Consider the following 21,558-nt stretch of genomic DNA (forward strand, 5'->3'; position numbering starts at 1 on the left):
GGACAAGTTGAAGCCATCAACAAAATAATCAAGCGCACTTTGAAAACCAGCTTGGACAAAGCTAAAGGCTGTTGGCCAGAATTTGTACCCCAAGTTCTTTGGTCATATCGCACTTCATATCGGACTTCAACAGGAGAAACTCCATTCTCACTTGCCTTTGGCACAGAGGCGGTTGTCCCTGTTGAGCTCGAGCAAGCAACATTCCGAGTCCAGAACTACATTCAAAGTGAAAATGACAAACAACTCACCCTCAACTTGGATTTAGTCGAGGAACACAGAAACCAAGCTCACTTGAGGAATGTCGCCTACAAGCAGCGCATCTCCAACTATTATGACTCTAGGGTCAAGCTTCGTTCTTTCAAAATAGGAGACTGGGTCTTAAAGAAAAGATTACTCTGCGACAGAGTCCCGAGTGAAGGCACACTTAGTCCAAACTGGGATGGACCGTATGAAGTCATTGGCATCAGTCGCCCTGGCTCTTACACACTTAGAAGCTCCGATGGCAAGACCCTTGGCCATCCATGGAACGCTGATCACTTGAAGTACTACTACAAATAGACTCACGATGTACAAGTGTTGAGCTATAGCCGTTCGGCATCCTATGTAATGAAGGCCATTTGGCAATGAATTCAATAAAGAGGTAATTTAGCCAACTCAGCCCTCACTCTTTTACATTCCTAGCAAGGGAACACTCAAGTGTTGAAACCTCAAAGCAGATATATCCAACACGAAACAAAATCTAAGTATGTGTCGACAAGACTATACAAAGAAAGGAACAACCAAACAATGGCTTATATCCAAACAATAGATTTATTCATACATAGCCAAACATGCATTAATAATAGTGCAAACACTCATAAACACCTAAAATCCAAAACTCTCAAGCTTATAACATGGGCACATGTTATACACACATCAGACTACTACATCCAGAATACATGCAGATAGTAAAGACACTGCTATTCATTCTCATCTGAAGCCGAACCCCTGGCAGTATCATTCCGCGTCCTACCATCATCCTCTGCATCCCCAAGATCCTCTTCACCATGCTGAGTCTGTGCATCAGCACTACCTTCATTATCAGACTCATCTTCGCTGCTAGGATCAACAGCAAGGACAAATGTCTCGCCCTTTCGATGATGCTCATCTATATCTTCGTGGTATTTTCGAATAATGCTCCCATCATCATAACGATCAAGGACGGCCATCCATTTCCTTTTTTCAAAGCGAGCTTCTTGAGCACAGTAGGGTTTAATAGCAAGATGAAAGGTCGAAGAACTTAAGTATTCTTGCACAGCAGCCTCCCTTTCAGTTGGAATGCTCTTCTCCAGTTCAGAAATCTCAACTAAGGCACCATCCAATTCTCCCCTAACCTTGGATACTTCCAAGGTAGCCACCTCAAACTGTTTTTTAGTTGCCTCAAACAATTTCTTAAGCCTTAGGTTCTCACCATTTCGCCTTTTCAGGCTCTCCATGGTTTCATCCTTCAGTTGGAGAGCCTGAGTCAAAAGTCCCTTATTCCTTCGGGCCTCGTCCACAAGCTGCTTATTCTCCTTCAGTTTTGCCTTGTACCGCTCAACCTCTTGCAGTCTGTCGTGATACTCGGCCATGACCTGCATGGCAAGACGATCATCACTACCTAAATAATGATAATAAAGAGGAAAAAGTAAGGAAATGACAAAGTAACACTCACATATGAAGACAGCTTCAACATCCGGTCGCAATCCGATTCATCCTTAGCTAAGGGCTCTCCGAGCTCATCGAAGGCGAATCGACGCCCTGCCAAGCAATTGTTGATATCCCCAAAATCCTTTGGCCGCGTGGCAACCCTCAAGTCCTTCCACGGGACACTGCCAGCTCTTTCCTTGCCTTTCCCCTCATGGCGGGAACCAGGATCACTTTCCTGGACAGCGTGCTCCATAGTAAGAGGATGAGGCAACAGTCGGCTCCCTTCTCCTGCAACTACGGCAGTAGCATTATCAACGGTCTCGACTCCAGTCTTCCTAAAGGCAGGCCCCTTAAGGACCCCATCTTGGGACTTAGGTCTAACGGATGGTTCCCCTCGGAACTTATGAATTTTCTTATGCGGTAGGATGTCTTCCGAAGGAACTAACACTGGTGCTTTCCTTTTATGGGTGCTAGTCCCTGTTTTCTTGCTTACCTTCTCCACTGCATAAGGAAAATCAAAATAAGAAATACAACTTTCCAAATAAAGTAAGGAATTGAGCTAAGTTTACATGAAGGATACAACTTACTCGATCGTCCCTGGCTCTCGGAAACTAAGGGTTGGAAACCGTACCGACGAAATAAGGGTCGTAGCTTGCTTAAGTGTCTATCCTCTTTGGGCACCCTCAACACCTTCTCTATGTCAGATAGCTCCTGCCCAAACAGTTGGATGGTGCCCCGCGTCACTACATGAAGCAAAGTGTTAGAAGCAAGAAAAGACCACAACAAATAGCAAATAGTACGAACGGTTGATACGTTACAACCTACAGTCTGGAAGTGAGTAAGCACACGTCGCTCAGGCGTGACACCCTTATCATACTCCCAATCATTATACAGAAAGCACCAACGGTTTTTCCATGTGTAGTATGCCTTTTTCTTACCATACACAATACGCTCTCTCTCACTCCGACATGCACACTCGGCATAACCAGTGCATGATTTTGCTGGGCGCATCTTGTAACAGTAACGCCACTGATGGAAGGAAGGCTCACACAACCCACACTCCATCCAAATGATATAAAATCCAATCAAAGTATCGCAGAAACCAGGATTGAGTTGCCCAGGTGCATATCCGATCAAAGATAACATCTTTTGCAACCACGGATGTAAAGGTAGTCTCACCCCTAAAGTCAGTAATATCTGGGTGTAGAACATAACATGACCCTGGGGAGGCTCAGAAGGCCATTCTTCATCATGTACCAAACGTATCCCTACACTACGAGGGATATTACATGACTGCCTTAGCGCCTCAACCTGCTTCTCATTATCTAACAAGTTATTCTTTAGATGGTCTGCTGTGAACTCAGAGCGAACTATGGGTATGGCATCAAAAACAACCCCCTCACCCAACGCCATGGAGGAAGAACTAGCAATAGCTAAAGTTTGACGGTTGGGAAGATCATCCAATGTTTCTCTAGTACCGGACTCTAACAAAGACCCTGAAGACTCCGACATTGCAGACTCAGACTTAGAGCTAAAGCTAGAAGAGCCCTCATCACTAGAACTTCCAGGCTCTGACATCTACAATAAGAAGAAACAAATTCTATCACTACATGCATGATCAAAACATAAGGAAGTTCCTATATTACCCACATGAAGATGGTGCAAAGCGATGCCGGAACCCTTCTCAATCAGAAAGCAATCCGTCTTCCACAGTCACTACAAAACAAGCAAATGAAGACCGTGTCAAGCGCCAAAAAAAAAAAAAAAAAAAAAAAAAAAAAAAAAACAGCTTCATCCAAAAAAGCTTCAACTGAAAAGCTTCACCTCCAAAGCTTCACCCACAAAGCTTCACCTCAAAAGCTTCACCCACAAAGCTTCACCCAAAAAAGCTTCACCCACAAAGCTTCACCCAAAAAAAGCTTCACCCGAAAAGCTTCACCCCCAAAGCTTCACTTAAAAAAGCTTCACCTCCAAAGCTTCACCCACAAAGCTTCACCTAAAAAGCTTCACCCACAAAGCTTCACCCAAAAAAGCTTCACCCGAAAAGCTTCACCTCCAAAGCTTCACCCACAAAGCTTCACCTCAAAAGCTTCACCCACAAAGCTTCACCCAAAAAAGCTTCACCCGAAAAGCTTCACCTCCAAAGCTTCACAAGGGCCCAAAGCTTCACTTAAAAAAGCTTCACCTACAAAGCTTCACCTAAAAAAGCTTCACCTAGAAAGCTTCATCTACATACTTTCACCATCAAAGCTTCACCATCAAAGCTTCACCTAGAAAGCTTCATCTACAAAGCTTCATCTACAAAGCTTCACCATCAAAGCTTCACCTAGAAAGCTTCAACACCAAAGCTTCACCTACAAAGCTTCAACACAAAACCTTGCTCCAAATAAACAAATTTTGTTCACACAACCTAAACATTTTTTGTTTTACACCCACAAGGGCCCAAAATCTTCCTTCTTATTTATTCACTTATATATGTTCCCAAACATATTATGATAGATCAAATAATAATTCAAAGTCCAAAATTTAGTTATGGACAAAAATACAAGCAATTCACCAGTACTGAAGTTGCTACAAAAACTGGAATCTTCCCCAGCCTAGAAATCCAACAAAGCTTCGCCTCCTTTTCTCTATCAAATTTTTGCAGCTGCTGCTTCTCTCCAATGGAGCTGAATTTTGGACACCCTCTAGTTCTTGAGCAGATGAACAACTTTCAAGAAGGAACCATTTCTGTTTGAGCCACGGAAATTAAAGTGTTGAAGCTCCAAGCATGACAGTCGGATTCTTGCAGATTTCGAAGCTGCTGTGATGTTTCGAAGATCTGGAAATATTTAACCATTAGTTCATTCTGAATTTTTGATATGTTATGAAAGAGACGATGAGGAACAACTTCAATGAAGAAAGCATGCTGATCTGAACAATAGAAAATAGAGTTTCAAAGCTCACAACAAATCTGACGGGTTGACAGAAAAATAATAACCAGTCATTCATCATACCTGGATTTCTGGAGTTATACTTCTCCGAGGGATCTCAAATTTGGATATGTTGAAGTTCACAAGCTGAGGAACAACTTCAATGAAGAAAGCATGCTGATCTGAGCAAGAGAAAATAGAGTTTCAAGGCTCACAACAAATCTGACGGGTTGACAGAAAAATAATAACCAGTCATTCATCATACCTGAATTTCTTGAGTTATACAGCTCCGAGGGATCTCAAATTTGGATATGTTGTAGTTCACAAGCTGAGGAACAACTTCAATGAAGAAAGCATGCTTATTTGAGCAAGAGAAAATAGAGTTTCAAAGCTCACAACAAATCTGACGGGTTGACAGACAAATGATAAACAGTCACTCATCATACCTGGATTTCTGGAGTTATACTGCTCCGAGGGACCTCAAATTTGGATATGTTGTAGTTCACAAGTTAAGGAACAACTTCGATGAAGAAAGTATGTTGATCTGAGCAAGAGAAAATGGAGTTTTTGAAGCTCACAACAAGTCTGACGCGTTGATATACAAATGACGAACAATCACTCATCATACCTGAATTTCTGGAGTTGTACTGCTCCGATGGATCTCCAATTCGGATATGTTGTAGTTCACGAGCTAAGGAACAACTTTCATGAAGATGGTTTTGCGATCTGAGCCACAGAAAATGGTGTTATATTGAAGAAAAGCTAAAGGAAGACTAAAGCAAAGCAAAAGAGAAGCTAAAGGAAGACAAAATCATGGCACATGATAATGAGTCATACCCTACCCCTCATTCAGCTCCATTCGAATACACCCATGTAAATGACACAAGAAAAAGGGAGGGAGTAAAAAAAAAAAAAAAAAAAAGTTCCTAGGCCTCCACTTCTTTGGGCCTAACACATCTTCATAACAAAAAACAATATATGAAGAAAGAGCCCTGGGTTACCACTTCGAAAAGAAACAAGTGAAGTTTTCCTACTCATGACATTGACTACTAGCTAGACACCTCATTCGGCAACTCTCTTCGCCTGAAGACTTGGGGGACTCCCACCATATGCTACTGCACCTTGATACTCGGCAGTCTCACAACCACTCAGTGACTTGGATTTTTCAAGTCTCCAACCGAGAAGTTTTCCTCACTCGGGAAATTAAGGGAACACTACCTCAAACTACATGCTCCACTCACAAAGCTTCAACAATACAGGTTTCAACAAAAGCAAAAAATTCAAAGAACTTTATGAAGAAGGCTTTGGTGTATTTAACACAATATGTTGAAATGAAGCAAAGCTTATTTATTAATATTTTCGATAAGCCACAAATATGTACATATACATGAGTCAAAATAAACAAACAAAAGGGAGCCTTCACAAAGGTTGCTTAGGGGAAGTCTCAGCAGTCGGTAGAGCCCCAGAAAGAGAAAGCACCGGAGGGTGGTTATCCGGAGCCTCAGTACTTGACAAAACCCCAGAAGGAGGAGGCATTGGAGGTTCATCATTTGAAGCTTCATTACCAGGTACAGCCCCAGAGGACGAAGGCAATAAATGCCTTTGGAACAAACCCACAAACCGCTGATGATCAAGTAAAACCTTACCATCAGAGTCCTTCATCTGGTCAAGCTTCCTCTTCATGTTTGTAGCATAGTCATGGGCGAGCCGGTGCAACTGCTTATTCTCATGCTTGAGCCCTCTAATCTCCTGTTTGAGACTCATCACTTCAGCAGCCAATGATTCAACTTGGCGGGTTCTAGCAAATAGGCGTTGGGCCATATTAGACACAGAACCTGCACACTGAACACTAAGAGCCAGAGAGTCCTTAACAGCCAACTCATCAGACCGTTTGGAAAGTAGTCTGTTATCTTTGGGAGTGAGAAGGTTCCTGGCCACCACTGCAGCGGTCATATCATTCTTCATCACAGAATCCCCAACGGTAAGAGGACCAGTAGGGGATATGAAGGATGGGCGCCATATGTTGTCTGGAGAAGGCGTGGCTGTCTCTTCTCCAAGGTTCAAGTCAAAACGACGGTCGGAGGGTCCAGACATTTTCAAATGTGTTGAAGAAGGAAGAGGTCAGACAAATCAAGATCTTAGAAGTGCAAGAAATGAGCTTCTACTGGTAGAGATTCAAGTGTGCTGTGGAACTTAATGCCAGCCTCTATAAAAATCTGCACTCGACGGAGCTTCAGAAATCGAAGAGGCGTTTGCTTTCTCAAAAGCTGGGCTGCTCAGAGACCACGAGGGCCGATCTCAGAAATCGAAGAGGCGTTTGCTTTTTCAAAAGCTGGGCTGCTCAGAGACCACGAGGGCCGATCTCAGAAATCGAAGAAGCACCTGCTTTTTCAGCCTCGTCAGCACCTGTCACATGCACAATCAGCTTTGCGGAAATTACGGGCAATCTGTCGAAGATTTCTGGTGAAGTAGAAAGCACGTGAATCTTACTGTTCAATCACCGCTCTCCATATGCACCATCAACTCCTCGGGTACCACATATAACTTAGTCAAAGATCTCTGACAAAGTTTAGGCACGAGAATTTCGAAGTTCCAGCTACCCTACTATTACCCATAAGGGTAAAGGAACAGCACCACTGCTTGACAACTGGAAAGTCCCTATGTGTGTCGACCTCCGTGTTTTGCGGCAAGACAGGTTGGCAAGAACGTCCAACCTTTACTCACATTCGAGAAAAGACTCCCAACATAATTACTTTCTCAAAAACCGGAGTAGCACCGCTTTCCGAATCTCGAGAGTCAGATCCTCGACGGGATTGCTTCTTCGAAAGCCGAAGAGGCACAACTCTCAGAACTTCGAGAGCCAGATTTCCTTAGATAAAGCTTGTCTGTAATCTTCACACGTAATATCAGCTTTCCAGATACCACATACCACTTTTTCAAAGTGCTCTGACAAAATTAAAACACGTGAAGCTGGCAGCTCCCACTACATTGCTGTGACCAAGAAGGGTAAAGGAATAGCATTACTACTTGTTATTGGGAAATCCCTATATACATTGACCTCCCTCCTCAACGGACAGGCAAACCTGCAAAAATGCTCAACCCTTTCTCGCATTCGAAAAGGCACCCTCAACATAACCTCTCGAAATACTCAGCTTTATTTCCCCCCGATAATACCTCAGCAAATAAGCCACACCAAGAACAAGAGTATCTCATATCATCAGGGTCGAAAGCAAGAGTATCCCATATCATGCTTTCTCCCTGTCTTTGTCTTTGTCCTTGTCCACACCTGCAGGACAAGGAGAAAGAGAGCAGTCAGTCGGAACCTGAAATCAAACCTCCAATTTGGAACTGACTGCCTGGAGCCTTTGCCTGGTTGCTTACTTAGCATTGCTCTCGAGTACTCATCCTCAACTGCTGTCAAGGTCACGAATTCCACCGGCAAATACCTCATGACAGTTGATCAGATATTGGCTCTTTACACTGAAGCTGCCAAACGGGGATGAGTCACTATGAAGGAATGTTCTGAAGGACCATTTAAATGCAAAGGTTGCACACCACTTCTGCCATGCAAAAGATTGAAGCAGAAGGTTCAACGGTGGGCTGAAACAGATCACTACAGCACGACACCTTTCCAGATCACATTCATTATTCCGTCAACAGCAAAAGTATCCCATATCATCAAGGTCGAACGTACTCTAGATTTGATGGACTTTGTTTGTACCATACTTGACCAATCCCGAAACTACCGAGCACCGGCCAACGCTATACTGTCAAGGACCCAGAAGAGTTCCCCTCCGACCAGGAGGCCAATCACTACTCGACACGTGTCAAGATTAGAAGCCAATCAGAGCGCAGCACGTGTCGACATCAAGAACCAATCACAACATGACACATGTCAATGTGACAAAGCTACAAGTTTTTCTATAAATAGGGGTCATTCCCCCACAATATTGCCTAATGCCATTTTGTGTTAAATCATTCACAAGAACTCACTAAATTGAGAGCTTGATCCTTTGTACTTGTGTAAGCCCTTCACTACTAATAAGAACTCCTCTACTCCGTGGACGTAGCCAATCTGGGTGAACCACGTACATCCTGTGTTTGCTTCTCTGTCTCTATTCATTCACGTACTTATCCTCACTAGTGACTGAAGCAACTAAGCAACCAAGCGAAGGTCACAAAACCTGACACTTTCTGTTGTTCCAAGACCTCCGGTTTTGTGCATCAACATTTGGCGCCGTCTGTGGGAAACGACACTTATTCCTACTCTCTTCAGCTGTGTCAAGCTGGTTTCTATCATTCGTACACTTTCTTTTGACCAGGCATCCCTCTCCAGCATGGGAAGCGAAGGAAGCCACAGCACACAGAATGACACCCCCCTTGCACATAGTGCGAAACAACGAAAGAAGGAAGGAAAACGAGTTCTTCTTCAAGCTAAAGTCGATGAGTTGGAAGCTCAGAACAACAAGATAGCAATGAAGAATGAGGTCCTCCAGGAGCAATATGAGAAGCTCTTCGAGACACTCCACGAAGCTAGGCAAGCTCAGACACGCGAGCTTGTTGCCCCCGTGGAAGTCAACCATCAACTGGGTGCCCTCCAACATGGAGGGTCACATGCATTCGACATAGATATCCCTGATAGGGAACAGATTACCCCTCGACTTGATAATCAACATGAGGCTTCTCTTAACCCAGTTGCTTCAACCCGAACCATGAGAAGTGGAGGGAGACACCTCTTTACTGAAGGGGCAGAAGGATCAAAAGCCGTCTTTCGCGATTGTCGGGATTTCCTGAAGCAACGTCGAGAGAATTCCATCCATATATGCTCAAAGATTAATGACCCAAGGATTTCTGAGAGACTCGGTCCCCTGCCACGGCCCAAGCCGGCCACCAATTTGGGGAAGGGGCAACAAGTCCCAGAGAGACATGAGGGTACAGGGGACTCAGAGGTGTTCCGACAGACATACCCTGGAAGCCAGTACAGCGAGTCCAGGGAAAAATCACATGCCCTTGATCAAACCTTCTTAATTCCAAGAGGAGATGGAGATTTACGAAAGAAAGCTCCAGTGACACATAACTCCGCTCAGGACCCCCTTGTCCTACAACTTCTTGAGGAAGTAAACAAGTTGAAGGCTGAACGTCAGGCTGAAATACCTGACTGGAACCAACCCAGGCCTGGCCCTCTTACAAGGAGGATCCTCAACACCCCCCTTCAAGCAAAGACAAAGCAAAAGCTTGGCTTGCAACTTTATACTGGAAAAGAGGACCCGATTGAACACCTTAACCTCTTTGAGTCCACCATGGCATACCGGATGCACACCGACGAAGAGCGATGTCTTCTCTTCCCCTCCACCCTCTCTGGTGGAGCTCTAAATTGGTATTGTCGTCTTACACCTGAGACGGTAGACTCATTTGAGGAATTGAGGAAACTATTTGTTTCCCAACACATTTTCCAAACCGATCGCTTGCACTCTGCAGATGACTTGTACACTATCCGCCAGAAGCCAGACGAGTCATTACGTATGTATGCTGGCCGCTTCAGCCATGAATACTCCCGGTGTGCCGAAGCAGATGACAAGACTGCCCTCAAAGCCTTCACGGCAGGCCTACGTGATTGTTTCTTTAAATACATGATCAACGCCAATACTTGGAAGACTTACTCTGAGGTGATGGCGCAGGCTTATAACCATGCCTCCGGCGAGGCAAAGACATATCAGGAGAAACCCCCTACAACCATCCTTTATCAACAAGTGGGAGGTGGAAGCCAGACTCACCTAAATGAGAAGACCTCGACTTCCCAAACAGCAGTGGCACCTCCCCATGCCTTGCATAATGCTTCACCGAATCAACAGACATATCAATTTCAAGGCAAGAGGAAGGATTTCCATCCTCACCACTCTCCTTTCAGTAAAAAGAGTAAGGGACACTATCCCGATAACCAAGGGTATCGCCACAATAACGCTCGCCCCCAGGCAGTCAATGCAGTGGGTCAAACCCGCGTCAAGATACCCCCTACCCCAAGGTATGAGACATACACGCCCTTGAATGCCACATGCGCGGCCATTTACCCCAGCATAGCTCACCTGATACCAAAGCCAAAGCCGAGGCACCCAGATTACACGCCCCCGAATAACGCGGGCACGTTTTGTTGCTACCATGAGCATAACGGCCATGATAGCGAGAAATGTATCATCCTCCGTGATCGTATTGAAGCTTTGGCACGAGAAGGAAAAATTGATCAATTCCTTCTTCACCCTCAAAGGGATAACCGTAACCAACGCCAGGTGAATGTCATATATTCCATAAGCGGCGGCACACCCATATCTGAATCTTCCAATAGGGCCATGAAAAACAGTGAACGAAGTCTGAGGCCTGGTCACCAAGTGTTTCACGTGGAAGACATCAGGGGAGGGAAGTATCAAAAACCTAACTGGGATCCGATATGTTTCTACCCTGAGGAAGAAAGAGGCATCATCTACCCTCATAACGACCCATTGATCGTGGAGGCTCACATAGCCAACTTTGATGTTCGACGAATCCTCGTAGACACAGGGGCTTCGGTCAATATCATGTTTGCCGAAGCTTTCAGGGCACTCAGTGTAGCTGAACACTTGCTCGATCGCTCGATTTCTCCTCTGATAAGCTTCTCCGGTGATATCGTGCAACCCTTAGGGAGCATACATTTACCCTTTACTATTGGTACAGGCCCTTACACGGCTACCATTACCACTAACTTCCTAGTGGTTGACTGCCCAACGGCATACAATGTCATCTTTGGGCGCACATGCATCAATGATCTCAAGGCTATGGTATCCACGCATATGCTGTTGATGAAATTTCCAACCCCCCATGGCAACGGCTACATCAGAGGAGATCAGCTTAGTGCACGATCATGTTACAACACTTCAGTTAAGCAACAACACTTGCCCGGACCCAAGGAAACCCTGTCTGTACATGACCAAGTCACAAAGACCAGCCTAGATGAAGCGAACTTGGATCTTCCTGATAACAACAATCAACCCGATGATCCTCGAGATGACTCTTTCACCCAGCAAGCCCAACCTGCTGAAGAGTTGGAGAAGGTACCTATCTCAAGAGATTATCCAGATCGCATGGTGAAGATTGGCACCACATTGTCACCACCCCTTCGGTTAGCATTGATATCTTTTTTGAAAGAGAACACTGAAGTCTTCGCCTGGTCATACGAGGACATGCCAGGCATCTCTCCCGATGTCATCTGTCATCGTTTGAGTATTGACCCCAAGATCAAGCCGGTGAGACAGAAGCGAAGATCTTATGACGCTGAACGATACGAGGCAATGAAAGCAGAAGTTGAAAAACTCAAAGGCATAGGCTTTGTCCGCGAAGTCAATTACCCGACATGGGTAGCAAATGTGGTCCTTGTTAAGAAAAATCCGACCAAAGAAAGTATTTTGCTTCAAAAGGTCTTGTGGAGAATGTGTGTTGACTACACCGACCTAAACAAAGGGTGTCCGAAAGATAGCTTCCCTCTTCCTCTTATTGACAGACTTATAGACTCTACGGCCGGGTGTGAACTCCTGAGCTTCATGGATGCTTACTCAGGATACAACCAAATCCTCATGAACCCTTCGGATCAAGAACACACAGCCTTCACTACCGACAGAGGACTATACTGCTATAAAGTTATGCCTTTCTGCCTAAAGAATGCAGGAGCGACTTATCAGAGACTAGTCAACTCAATGTTCGCCGAGCAGATTGGGAAGAGCATGGAAGTTTACGTTGATGATATGTTAGTCAAAAGCAAACATGCTGACCAACACATCACCAACCTATCTGAAACTTTCACTATTTTGAAGAGGTATCGAATGAGGTTAAACCCCAACAAATGTGCCTTCGGCGTAGGCTCTGGCAAATTCTTAGGTTTCATGATTAGCCAACGAGGCATTGAAGCTAATCCCGAGAAGATCAAAGCAATCCTCGACATGAAGGAACCGGTAACTTCAAAGGACATCCAGAGCCTTACTGGCAAGGTGGCAGCCTTAACCAGGTTCATTTCTAAGGCCACAGACAAATGTGCTCCCTTTTTTAAAGCACTTAAGGGAAGTAGGAAGTACATTACATGGACTGATGAATGTGCCGAGGCATTCAAAAACCTCAAGGAGTACATGAGTAAAGCCCCTCTACTCTCCAAGCCCGAGGTAGGAGACATTCTCATTATCTACCTATCGGTATCAGCTTCAGCCGTAAGTTCCGTTCTCATTCGAAAGGATGGGAATATTGAGCGACCTGTCTACTACGCTAGCAAAGCCTTACAAGATGCGGAGACACGGTACTCTAACATTGAGAAATTGGCTCTGGCATTGGTCATGTCTGCTCGAAAACTCCGCCCTTACTTCCAAGCGCACTCCATCATCGTGCTTACCAATTATCCTCTTCGACAGATACTCCAAAGTCCTGACACTTCAGGGCGAATGATCAAATGGGCAATAGCGTTGGGTGAGTTTGACATCTCCTACCAACCAAAGCCAGCTGAGAAGGGCCAAGCAGTGGCAGACTTCATTGCCGACTTCACATATCCGGTTGACATTGCTTCTACACCTGAAGCAGTGGCTTCATTACCCTCGGAAGCTCAGAAAGTAGAATCAACGACCTCAGCATGGAGTCTGTATGTTGATGGCTCATCCAACCAACAGGGCTGTGGAGCGGGACTAGTCTTGACTACGCCCGACAAAGTAGCAATGGAGTATGCTCTTCGTTTCAAATTCAAGGCATCAAACAATGAGGCCGAGTATGAAGCCCTTCTAGCAGGATTACGTTTGGCCAAACACCTCGGGGTTAAACAAATTGATATTTTCAGTGACTCCCAATTAGTGGTCAACCAGGTTACCAACAACTTTGATGCTAAGGACAGCTCCATGGCAGCATATCTTGCGCAAACACAACTTTTGCTCAAGCACTTCCACTACCAGATCACCCAAGTTCCTCGAGCGGCAAACAGTCATGCAGACGCCCTGGCTCGCCTCGCCTCAGCTGTGGAAGACAAGATTGGAAGAAAAATTCATGTCGAACTGTTGGCAACACCAAGCACCATGGCCGCAGAAGTATGCAACTTACAACAGGGGGATAGTTGGATCACCCCGATCTATAATTTCCTTGCTCATGGCACCCTCCCAAATGATAAAGTCCAGGCTAAGCAAATTCGATACAAGTCTACCCGCTACCTGATCATCAATGATCAACTCTATAAGCGAGGTTTTAGCCTGCCATACTTAAGGTGTCTTACGCCTGCCGAGGCGGAAATCGTCCTTCGGGAAATACATGAGGGAGTCTGTGGAGATCATGCTGGATCTCGGTCTCTAGCACACAAGACTTTTCGCCAAGGATATTACTGGCCAACACTCCACCAGGATGCCATCAAAGTATCCCGCTCATGTGACAAATGTCAACGATATGCAACTATTCCTCATTCCCCTCCAGAGCCTCTTACTCCTATGATCAGCCCTTGGCCCTTCGCCCAGTGGGGACTTGATTTGATCGGCCCAATGCCGGCAGGGAAGGGCAAAGTCTGTTACGCAGTCGTTGCAGTGGACTACTTCACAAAGTGGGCTGAAGTAGAACCCTTGGCAACCATTACTGAGGCAAAGATAGAAGACTTCATGTGGAAGAACATCCTTTGTAGATTCGGCATTCCCAATGCGATAGTCACTGACAATGGGCGACAGTTTGACAACAAGAAGTTCAGGTTGTTCTGCTCTAAGTTCAACATCAGCTTATGCTTTGCCTCTCCAGCTCATCCCCAGTCTAATGGACAAGTTGAGGCCATCAACAAAATAATCAAGCGCACTTTGAAAACCAGCTTGGACAAAGCTAAAGGCTGTTGGCCAGAATTTGTACCCCAAGTTCTTTGGTCATATCGCACTTCATATCGGACTTCAACAGGAGAAACTCCATTCTCACTTGCCTTTGGCACAGAGGCGGTTGTCCCTGTTGAGCTCGAGCAAGCAACATTCCGAGTCCAGAACTACATTCAAAGTGAAAATGACAAACAACTCACCCTCAACTTGGATTTAGTCGAGGAACACAGAAACCAAGCTCACTTGAGGAATGTCGCCTACAAGCAGCGCATCTCCAACTATTATGACTCTAGGGTCAAGCTTCGTTCTTTCAAAATAGGAGACTGGGTCTTAAAGAAAAGATTACTCTGCGACAGAGTCCCGAGTGAAGGCACACTTAGTCCAAACTGGGATGGACCGTATGAAGTCATTGGCATCAGTCGCCCTGGCTCTTACACACTTAGAAGCTCCGATGGCAAGACCCTTGGCCATCCATGGAACGCTGATCACTTGAAGTACTACTACAAATAGACTCACGATGTACAAGTGTTGAGCTATAGCCGTTCGGCATCCTATGTAATGAAGGCCATTTGGCAATGAATTCAATAAAGAGGTAATTTAGCCAACTCAGCCCTCACTCTTTTACATTCCTAGCAAGGGAACACTCAAGTGTTGAAACCTCAAAGCAGATATATCCAACACGAAACAAAATCTAAGTATGTGTCGACAAGACTATACAAAGAAAGGAACAACCAAACAATGGCTTATATCCAAACAATAGATCTATTCATACATAGCCAAACATGCATTAATAATAGTGCAAACACTCATAAACACCTAAAATCCAAAACTCTCAAGCTTATAACATGGGCACATGTTATACACACATCAGACTACTACATCCAGAATACATGCAGATAGTAAAGACACTGCTATTCATTCTCATCTGAAGCCGAACCCCTGGCAGTATCATTCCGCGTCCTACCATCATCCTCTGCATCCCCAAGATCCTCTTCACCATGCTGAGTCTGTGCATCAGCACTACCTTCATTATCAGACTCATCTTCGCTGCTAGGATCAACAGCAAGGACAAATGTCTCGCCCTTTCGATGATGCTCATCTATATCTTCGTGGTATTTTCGAAGAATGCTCCCATCATCATAACGATCAAGGACGGCCATCCATTTCCTTTTTTCAAAGCGAGCTTCTTGAGCACAGTAGGGTTTAATAGCAAGATGAAAGGTCGAAGAACTTAAGTATTCTTGCACAGCAGCCTCCCTTTCAGTTGGAATGCTCTTCTCCAGTTCAGAAATCTCAACTAAGGCACCATCCAATTCTCCCCTAACCTTGGATACTTCCAAGGTAGCCACCTCCAACTGTTTTTTAGTTGCCTCAAACAATTTCTTAAGCCTTAGGTTCTCACCATTTCGCCTTTTCAAGCTCTCCATGGTTTCATCCTTCAGTTGGAGAGCCTGAGTCAAAAGTCCCTTATTCCTTCGGGCCTCGTCCACAAGCTGCTTATTCTCCTTCAGTTTTGCCTTGTACCGCTCAACCTCTTGCAGTCTGTCGTGATACTCGGCCATGACCTGCATGGCAAGACGATCATCACTACCTAAATAATGATAATAAAGAGGAAAAAGTAAGGAAATGACAAAGTAACACTCACATATGAAGACAGCTTCAACATCCGGTCGCAATCCGATTCATCCTTAGCTAAGGGCTCTCCGAGCTCATCGAAGGCGAATCGACGCCCTGCCAAGCAATTGTTGATATCCCCAAAATCCTTTGGCCGCGTGGCAACCCTCAAGTCCTTCCACGGGACACTGCCAGCTCTTTCCTTGCCTTTCCCCTCATGGCGGGAACCAGGATCACTTTCCTGGACAGTGTGCTCCATAGTAAGAGGATGAGGCAACAGTCGGCTCCCTTCTCCTGCAACTACGGCAGTAGCATTATCAACGGTCTCGACTCCAGTCTTCCTAAAGGCAGGCCCCTTAAGGACCCCATCTTGGGACTTAGGTCTAACGGATGGTTCCCCTCGGAACTTATGAATTTTCTTATGCGGTAGGATGTCTTCCGAAGGAACTAACACTGGTGCTTTCCTTTTATGGGTGCTAGTCCCTGTTTTCTTGCTTACCTTCTCCACTGCATAAGGAAAATCAAAATAAGAAATACAACTTTCCAAATAAAGTAAGGAATTGAGCTAAGTTTACATGAAGGATACAACTTACTCGATCGTCCCTGGCTCTCGGAAACTAAGGGTTGGAAACCGTACCGACGAAATAAGGGTCGTAGCTTGCTTAAGTGTCTATCCTCTTTGGGCACCCTCAACACCTTCTCTATGTCAGATAGCTCCTGCCCAAACAGTTGGATGGTGCCCCGCGTCACTACATGAAGCAAAGTGTTAGAAGCAAGAAAAGACCACAACAAATAGCAAATAGTACGAACAGTTGATACGTTACAACCTACAGTCTGGAAGTGAGTAAGCACACGTCGCTCAGGCGTGACACCCTTATCATACTCCCAATCATTATACAGAAAGCACCAACGGTTTTTCCATGTGTAGTATGCCTTTTTCTTACCATACACAATACGCTCTCTCTCACTCCGACATGCACACTCGGCATAACCAGTGCATGATTTTGCTGGGCGCATCTTGTAACAGTAACGCCACTGATGGAAGGAAGGCTCACACAACCCACACTCCATCCAAATGATATAAAATCCAATCAAAGTATCCCAGAAACCAGGATTGAGTTGCCCAGGTGCATATCCGATCAAAGATAACATCTTTTGCAACCACGGATGTAAAGGTAGTCTCACCCCTAAAGTCAGTAATATCTGGGTGTAGAACATAACATGACCCTGGGGAGGCTCAGAAGGCCATTCTTCATCATGTACCAAACGTATCCCTACACTACGAGGGATATTACATGACTGCCTTAGCGCCTCAACCTGCTTCTCATTATCTAACAAGTTATTCTTTAGATGGTCTGCTGTGAACTCAGAGCGAACTATGGGTATGGCATCAAAAACAACCCCCTCACCCAACGCCATGGAGGAAGAACTAGCAATAGCTAAAGTTTGACGGTTGGGAAGATCATCCAATGTTTCTCTAGTACCGGACTCTAACAAAGACCCTGAAGACTCCGACATTGCAGACTCAGACTTAGAGCTAAAGCTAGAAGAGCCCTCATCACTAGAACTTCCAGGCTCTGACATCTACAATAAGAAGAAACAAATTCTATCACTACATGCATGATCAAAACATAAGGAAGTTCCTATATTACCCACATGAAGATGGTGCAAAGCGATGCCGGAACCCTTCTCAATCAGAAAGCAATCCGTCTTCCACAGTCACTACAAAACAAGCAAATGAAGACCGTGTCCAGCGCCAAAAAAAAAAAAAAAAAAAAAAAAAAAAAAAAACAGCTTCATCCAAAAAAGCTTCACCCGAAAAGCTTCACCTCCAAAGCTTCACCCACAAAGCTTCACCTCAAAAGCTTCACCCACAAAGCTTCACCCAAAAAAGCTTCACCCACAAAGCTTCACCCAAAAAAAGCTTCACCCGAAAAGCTTCACCCCCAAAGCTTCACTTAAAAAAGCTTCACCTCCAAAGCTTCACCCACAAAGCTTCACCTAAAAAGCTTCACCCACAAAGCTTCACCCAAAAAAGCTTCACCCGAAAAGCTTCACCTCCAAAGCTTCACCCACAAAGCTTCACCGCAAAAGCTTCACCCACAAAGCTTCACCCAAAAAAGCTTCACCCGAAAAGCTTCACCTCCAAAGCTTCACAAGGGCCCAAAGCTTCACTTAAAAAAGCTTCACCTACAAAGCTTCACCTAAAAAAGCTTCACCTAGAAAGCTTCATCTACATACTTTCACCATCAAAGCTTCACCATCAAAGCTTCACCTAGAAAGCTTCATCTACAAAGCTTCATCTACAAAGCTTCACCATCAAAGCTTCACCTAGAAAGCTTCACCTACAAAGCTTCAACACAAAACCTTGCTCCAAATAAACAAATTTTGTTCACACAACCTAAACATTTTTTGTTTTACACCCACAAGGGCCCAAAATCTTCCTTCTTATTTATTCACTTATATATGTTCCCAAACATATTATGATAGATCAAATAATAATTCAAAGTCCAAAATTTAGTTATGGACAAAAATACAAGCAATTCACCAGTACTGAAGTTGCTACAAAAACTGGAATCTTCCCCAGCCTAGAAATCCAACAAAGCTTCGCCTCCTTTTCTCTATCAAATTTTTGCAGCTGCTGCTTCTCTCCAATGGAGCTGAATTTTGGACACCCTCTAGTTCTTGAGCAGATGAACAACTTTCAAGAAGGAACCATTTCTGTTTGAGCCACGGAAATTAAAGTGTTGAAGCTCCAAGCATGACAGTCGGATTCTTGCAGATTTCGAAGCTGCTGTGATGTTTCGAAGATCTGGAAATATTTAACCATTAGTTCATTCTGAATTTTTGATATGTTATGAAAGAGACGATGAGGAACAACTTCAATGAAGAAAGCATGCTGATCTGAACAATAGAAAATAGAGTTTCAAAGCTCACAACAAATCTGACGGGTTGACAGAAAAATAATAACCAGTCATTCATCATACCTGGATTTCTGGAGTTATACTTCTCCGAGGGATCTCAAATTTGGATATGTTGAAGTTCACAAGCTGAGGAACAACTTCAATGAAGAAAGCATGCTGATCTGAGCAAGAGAAAATAGAGTTTCAAAGCTCACAACAAATCTGACGGGTTGACAGAAAAATAATAACCAGTCATTCATCATACCTGAATTTCTTGAGTTATACAGCTCCGAGGGATCTCAAATTTGGATATGTTGTAGTTCACAAGCTGAGGAACAACTTCAATGAAGAAAGCATGCTTATTTGAGCAAGATAAAATAGAGTTTCAAAGCTCACAACAAATCTGACGGGTTGACAGACAAATGATAAACAGTCACTCATCATACCTGGATTTCTGGAGTTATACTGCTCCGAGGGACCTCAAATTTGGATATGTTGTAGTTCACAAGTTAAGGAACAACTTCGATGAAGAAAGTATGTTGATCTGAGCAAGAGAAAATGGAGTTTTTGAAGCTCACAACAAGTCTGACGCGTTGATATACAAATGACGAACAATCACTCATCATACCTGAATTTCTGGAGTTGTACTGCTCCGATGGATCTCCAATTCGGATATGTTGTAGTTCACGAGCTAAGGAACAACTTTCATGAAGATGGTTTTGCGATCTGAGCCACAGAAAATGGTGTTATATTGAAGAAAAGCTAAAGGAAGACTAAAGCAAAGCAAAAGAGAAGCTAAAGGAAGACAAAATCATGGCACATGATAATGAGTCATACCCTACCCCTCATTCAGCTCCATTCGAATACACCCATGTAAATGACACAAGAAAAAGGGAGGGAGTAAAAAAAAAAAAAAAAAAAAAAAAAAAAAAAAAAAAAAAAAGTTCCTAGCCTCCACTTCTTTGGGCCTAACACATCTTCATAACAAAAAACAATATATGAAGAAAGAGCCCTGGGTTACCACTTCGAAAAGAAACAAGTGAAGTTTTCCTACTCATGACATTGACTACTAGCTAGACACCTCATTCGGCAACTCTCTTCGCCTGAAGACTTGGGGGACTCCCACCATATGCTACTGCACCTTGATACTCGGCAGTCTCACAACCACTCAGTGACTTGGATTTTTCAAGTCTCCAACCGAGAAGTTTTCCTCACTCGGGAAATTAAGGGAACACTACCTCAAACTACATGCTCCACTCACAAAGCTTCAACAATACAGGTTTCAACAAAAGCAAAAAATTCAAAGAACTTTATGAAGAAGGCTTTGGTGTATTTAACACAATATGTTGAAATGAAGCAAAGCTTATTTATTAATATTTTCGATAAGCCACAAATATGTACATATACATGAGTCAAAATAAACAAACAAAAGGGAGCCTTCACAAAGGTTGCTTAGGGGAAGTCTCAGCAGTCGGTAGAGCCCCAGAAAGAGAAAGCACCGGAGGGTGGTTATCCGGAGCCTCAGTACTTGACAAAACCCCAGAAGGAGGAGGCATTGGAGGTTCATCATTTGAAGCTTCATTACCAGGTACAGCCCCAGAGGACGAAGGCAATAAATGCCTTTGGAACAAACCCACAAACCGCTGATGATCAAGTAAAACCTTACCATCAGATTCCTTCATCTGGTCAAGCTTCCTCTTCATGTTTGTAGCATAGTCATGGGCGAGCCGGTGCAACTGCTTATTCTCATGCTTGAGCCCTCTAATCTCCTGTTTGAGACTCATCACTTCAGCAGCCAATGATTCAACTTGGCGGGTTCTAGCAAATAGGCGTTGGGCCATATTAGACACAGAACCTGCACACTGAACACTAAGAGCCAGAGAGTCCTTAACAGCCAACTCATCAGACCGTTTGGAAAGTAGTCTGTTATCTTTGGGAGTGAGAAGGTTCCTGGCCACCACTGCAGCGGTCATATCATTCTTCATCACAGAATCCCCAACGGTAAGAGGACCAGTAGGGGATATGAAGGATGGGCGCCATATGTTGTCTGGAGAAGGCGTGGCTGTCTCTTCTCCAAGGTTCAAGTCAAAACGACGGTCGGAGGGTCTAGACATTTTCAAATGTGTTGAAGAAGGAAGAGGTCAGACAAATCAAGATCTTAGAAGTGCAAGAAATGAGCTTCTACTGGTAGAGATTCAAGTGTGCTGTGGAACTTAATGCCAGCCTCTATAAAAATCTGCACTCGACGGAGCTTCAGAAATCGAAGAGGCGTTTGCTTTCTCAAAAGCTGGGCTGCTCAGAGACCACGAGGGCCGATCTCAGAAATCGAAGAGGCGTTTGCTTTCTCAAAAGCTGGGCTGCTCAGAGACCACGAGGGCCGATCTCAGAAATCGAAGAAGCACCTGCTTTTTCAGCCTCGTCAGCACCTGTCACATGCACAATCAGCTTTGCGGAAATTACGGGCAATCTGTCGAAGATTTCTGGTGAAGTAGAAAGCACGTGAATCTTACTGTTCAATCACCGCTCTCCATATGCACCATCAACTCCTCGGGTACCACATATAACTTAGTCAAAGATCTCTGACAAAGTTTAGGCACGAGAATTTCGAAGTTCCAGCTACCCTAC

The 21,558-nt window shown here is 44.4% G+C and overlaps 1 protein-coding gene and 2 long non-coding RNA genes across 6 annotated transcripts; all 3 read right to left on the reverse strand.

Moving 5' to 3' along the window:
- Nucleotides 1–768: 768 nt before the first annotated feature.
- On the reverse strand, nt 769–17,678 carry LOC126605274 (uncharacterized). 4 transcript variants are annotated; one of them, XM_050272647.1, is made up of 4 exons: nt 16,858–17,678; nt 2,256–2,411; nt 1,694–2,169; nt 769–1,613 (listed from the first exon to the last, which is right to left on the reverse strand). In XM_050272647.1, exons 1-4 carry the CDS (start codon nt 17,612–17,614, stop codon nt 960–962), a joined length of 2,043 nt encoding a protein of 680 aa, XP_050128604.1. In that variant the 5' UTR covers nt 17,615–17,678; the 3' UTR covers nt 769–959. The 4 variants fall into 4 exon arrangements, with proteins under 4 accessions (XP_050128604.1, XP_050128606.1, XP_050128607.1 ...); XM_050272649.1 differs by lacking the exon at nt 2,256–2,411 and adding an exon at nt 16,624–16,779; XM_050272650.1 differs by lacking the exon at nt 16,858–17,678 and adding an exon at nt 2,490–2,703.
- LOC126605279 (uncharacterized) lies at nt 4,064–5,427 on the reverse strand. The gene is made up of 4 exons (XR_007616898.1): nt 5,209–5,427; nt 5,027–5,124; nt 4,665–4,762; nt 4,064–4,489 (listed from the first exon to the last, which is right to left on the reverse strand). It is a non-coding gene; the product is annotated as an uncharacterized LOC126605279 (long non-coding RNA).
- A 782-nt stretch (nt 17,679–18,460) lies between the features above and the next one.
- LOC126605283 (uncharacterized) lies at nt 18,461–19,775 on the reverse strand. The gene is made up of 4 exons (XR_007616902.1): nt 19,562–19,775; nt 19,380–19,477; nt 19,018–19,115; nt 18,461–18,842 (listed from the first exon to the last, which is right to left on the reverse strand). It is a non-coding gene; the product is annotated as an uncharacterized LOC126605283 (long non-coding RNA).
- Nucleotides 19,776–21,558: the final 1,783 nt, after the last annotated feature.

This window comes from Malus sylvestris, chromosome 15 (genome assembly GCF_916048215.2).
Source record: "Malus sylvestris chromosome 15, drMalSylv7.2, whole genome shotgun sequence".
Classification (NCBI taxonomy): Eukaryota; Viridiplantae; Streptophyta; class Magnoliopsida; order Rosales; family Rosaceae; genus Malus; species Malus sylvestris.

Excerpts from the sequence above, each read along its gene's own strand:
- LOC126605274 (XM_050272647.1), bottom strand. The coding sequence starts at position 17,614 with ATGTCAGAGCCTGGAAGTTCTAGTGATGAGGGCTCTTCTAGCTTTAGC. Across the intron at positions 2,412-16,857 it reads TACTCACTTCCAGACTGTAG|TGACGCGGGGCACCATCCAA; the intron begins GTTGTAACGTAT and ends TGCTTCATGTAG. Across the intron at positions 1,614-1,693 it reads TGTTGAAGCTGTCTTCATAT|GTCATGGCCGAGTATCACGA; the intron begins GTGAGTGTTACT and ends CTTGCCATGCAG.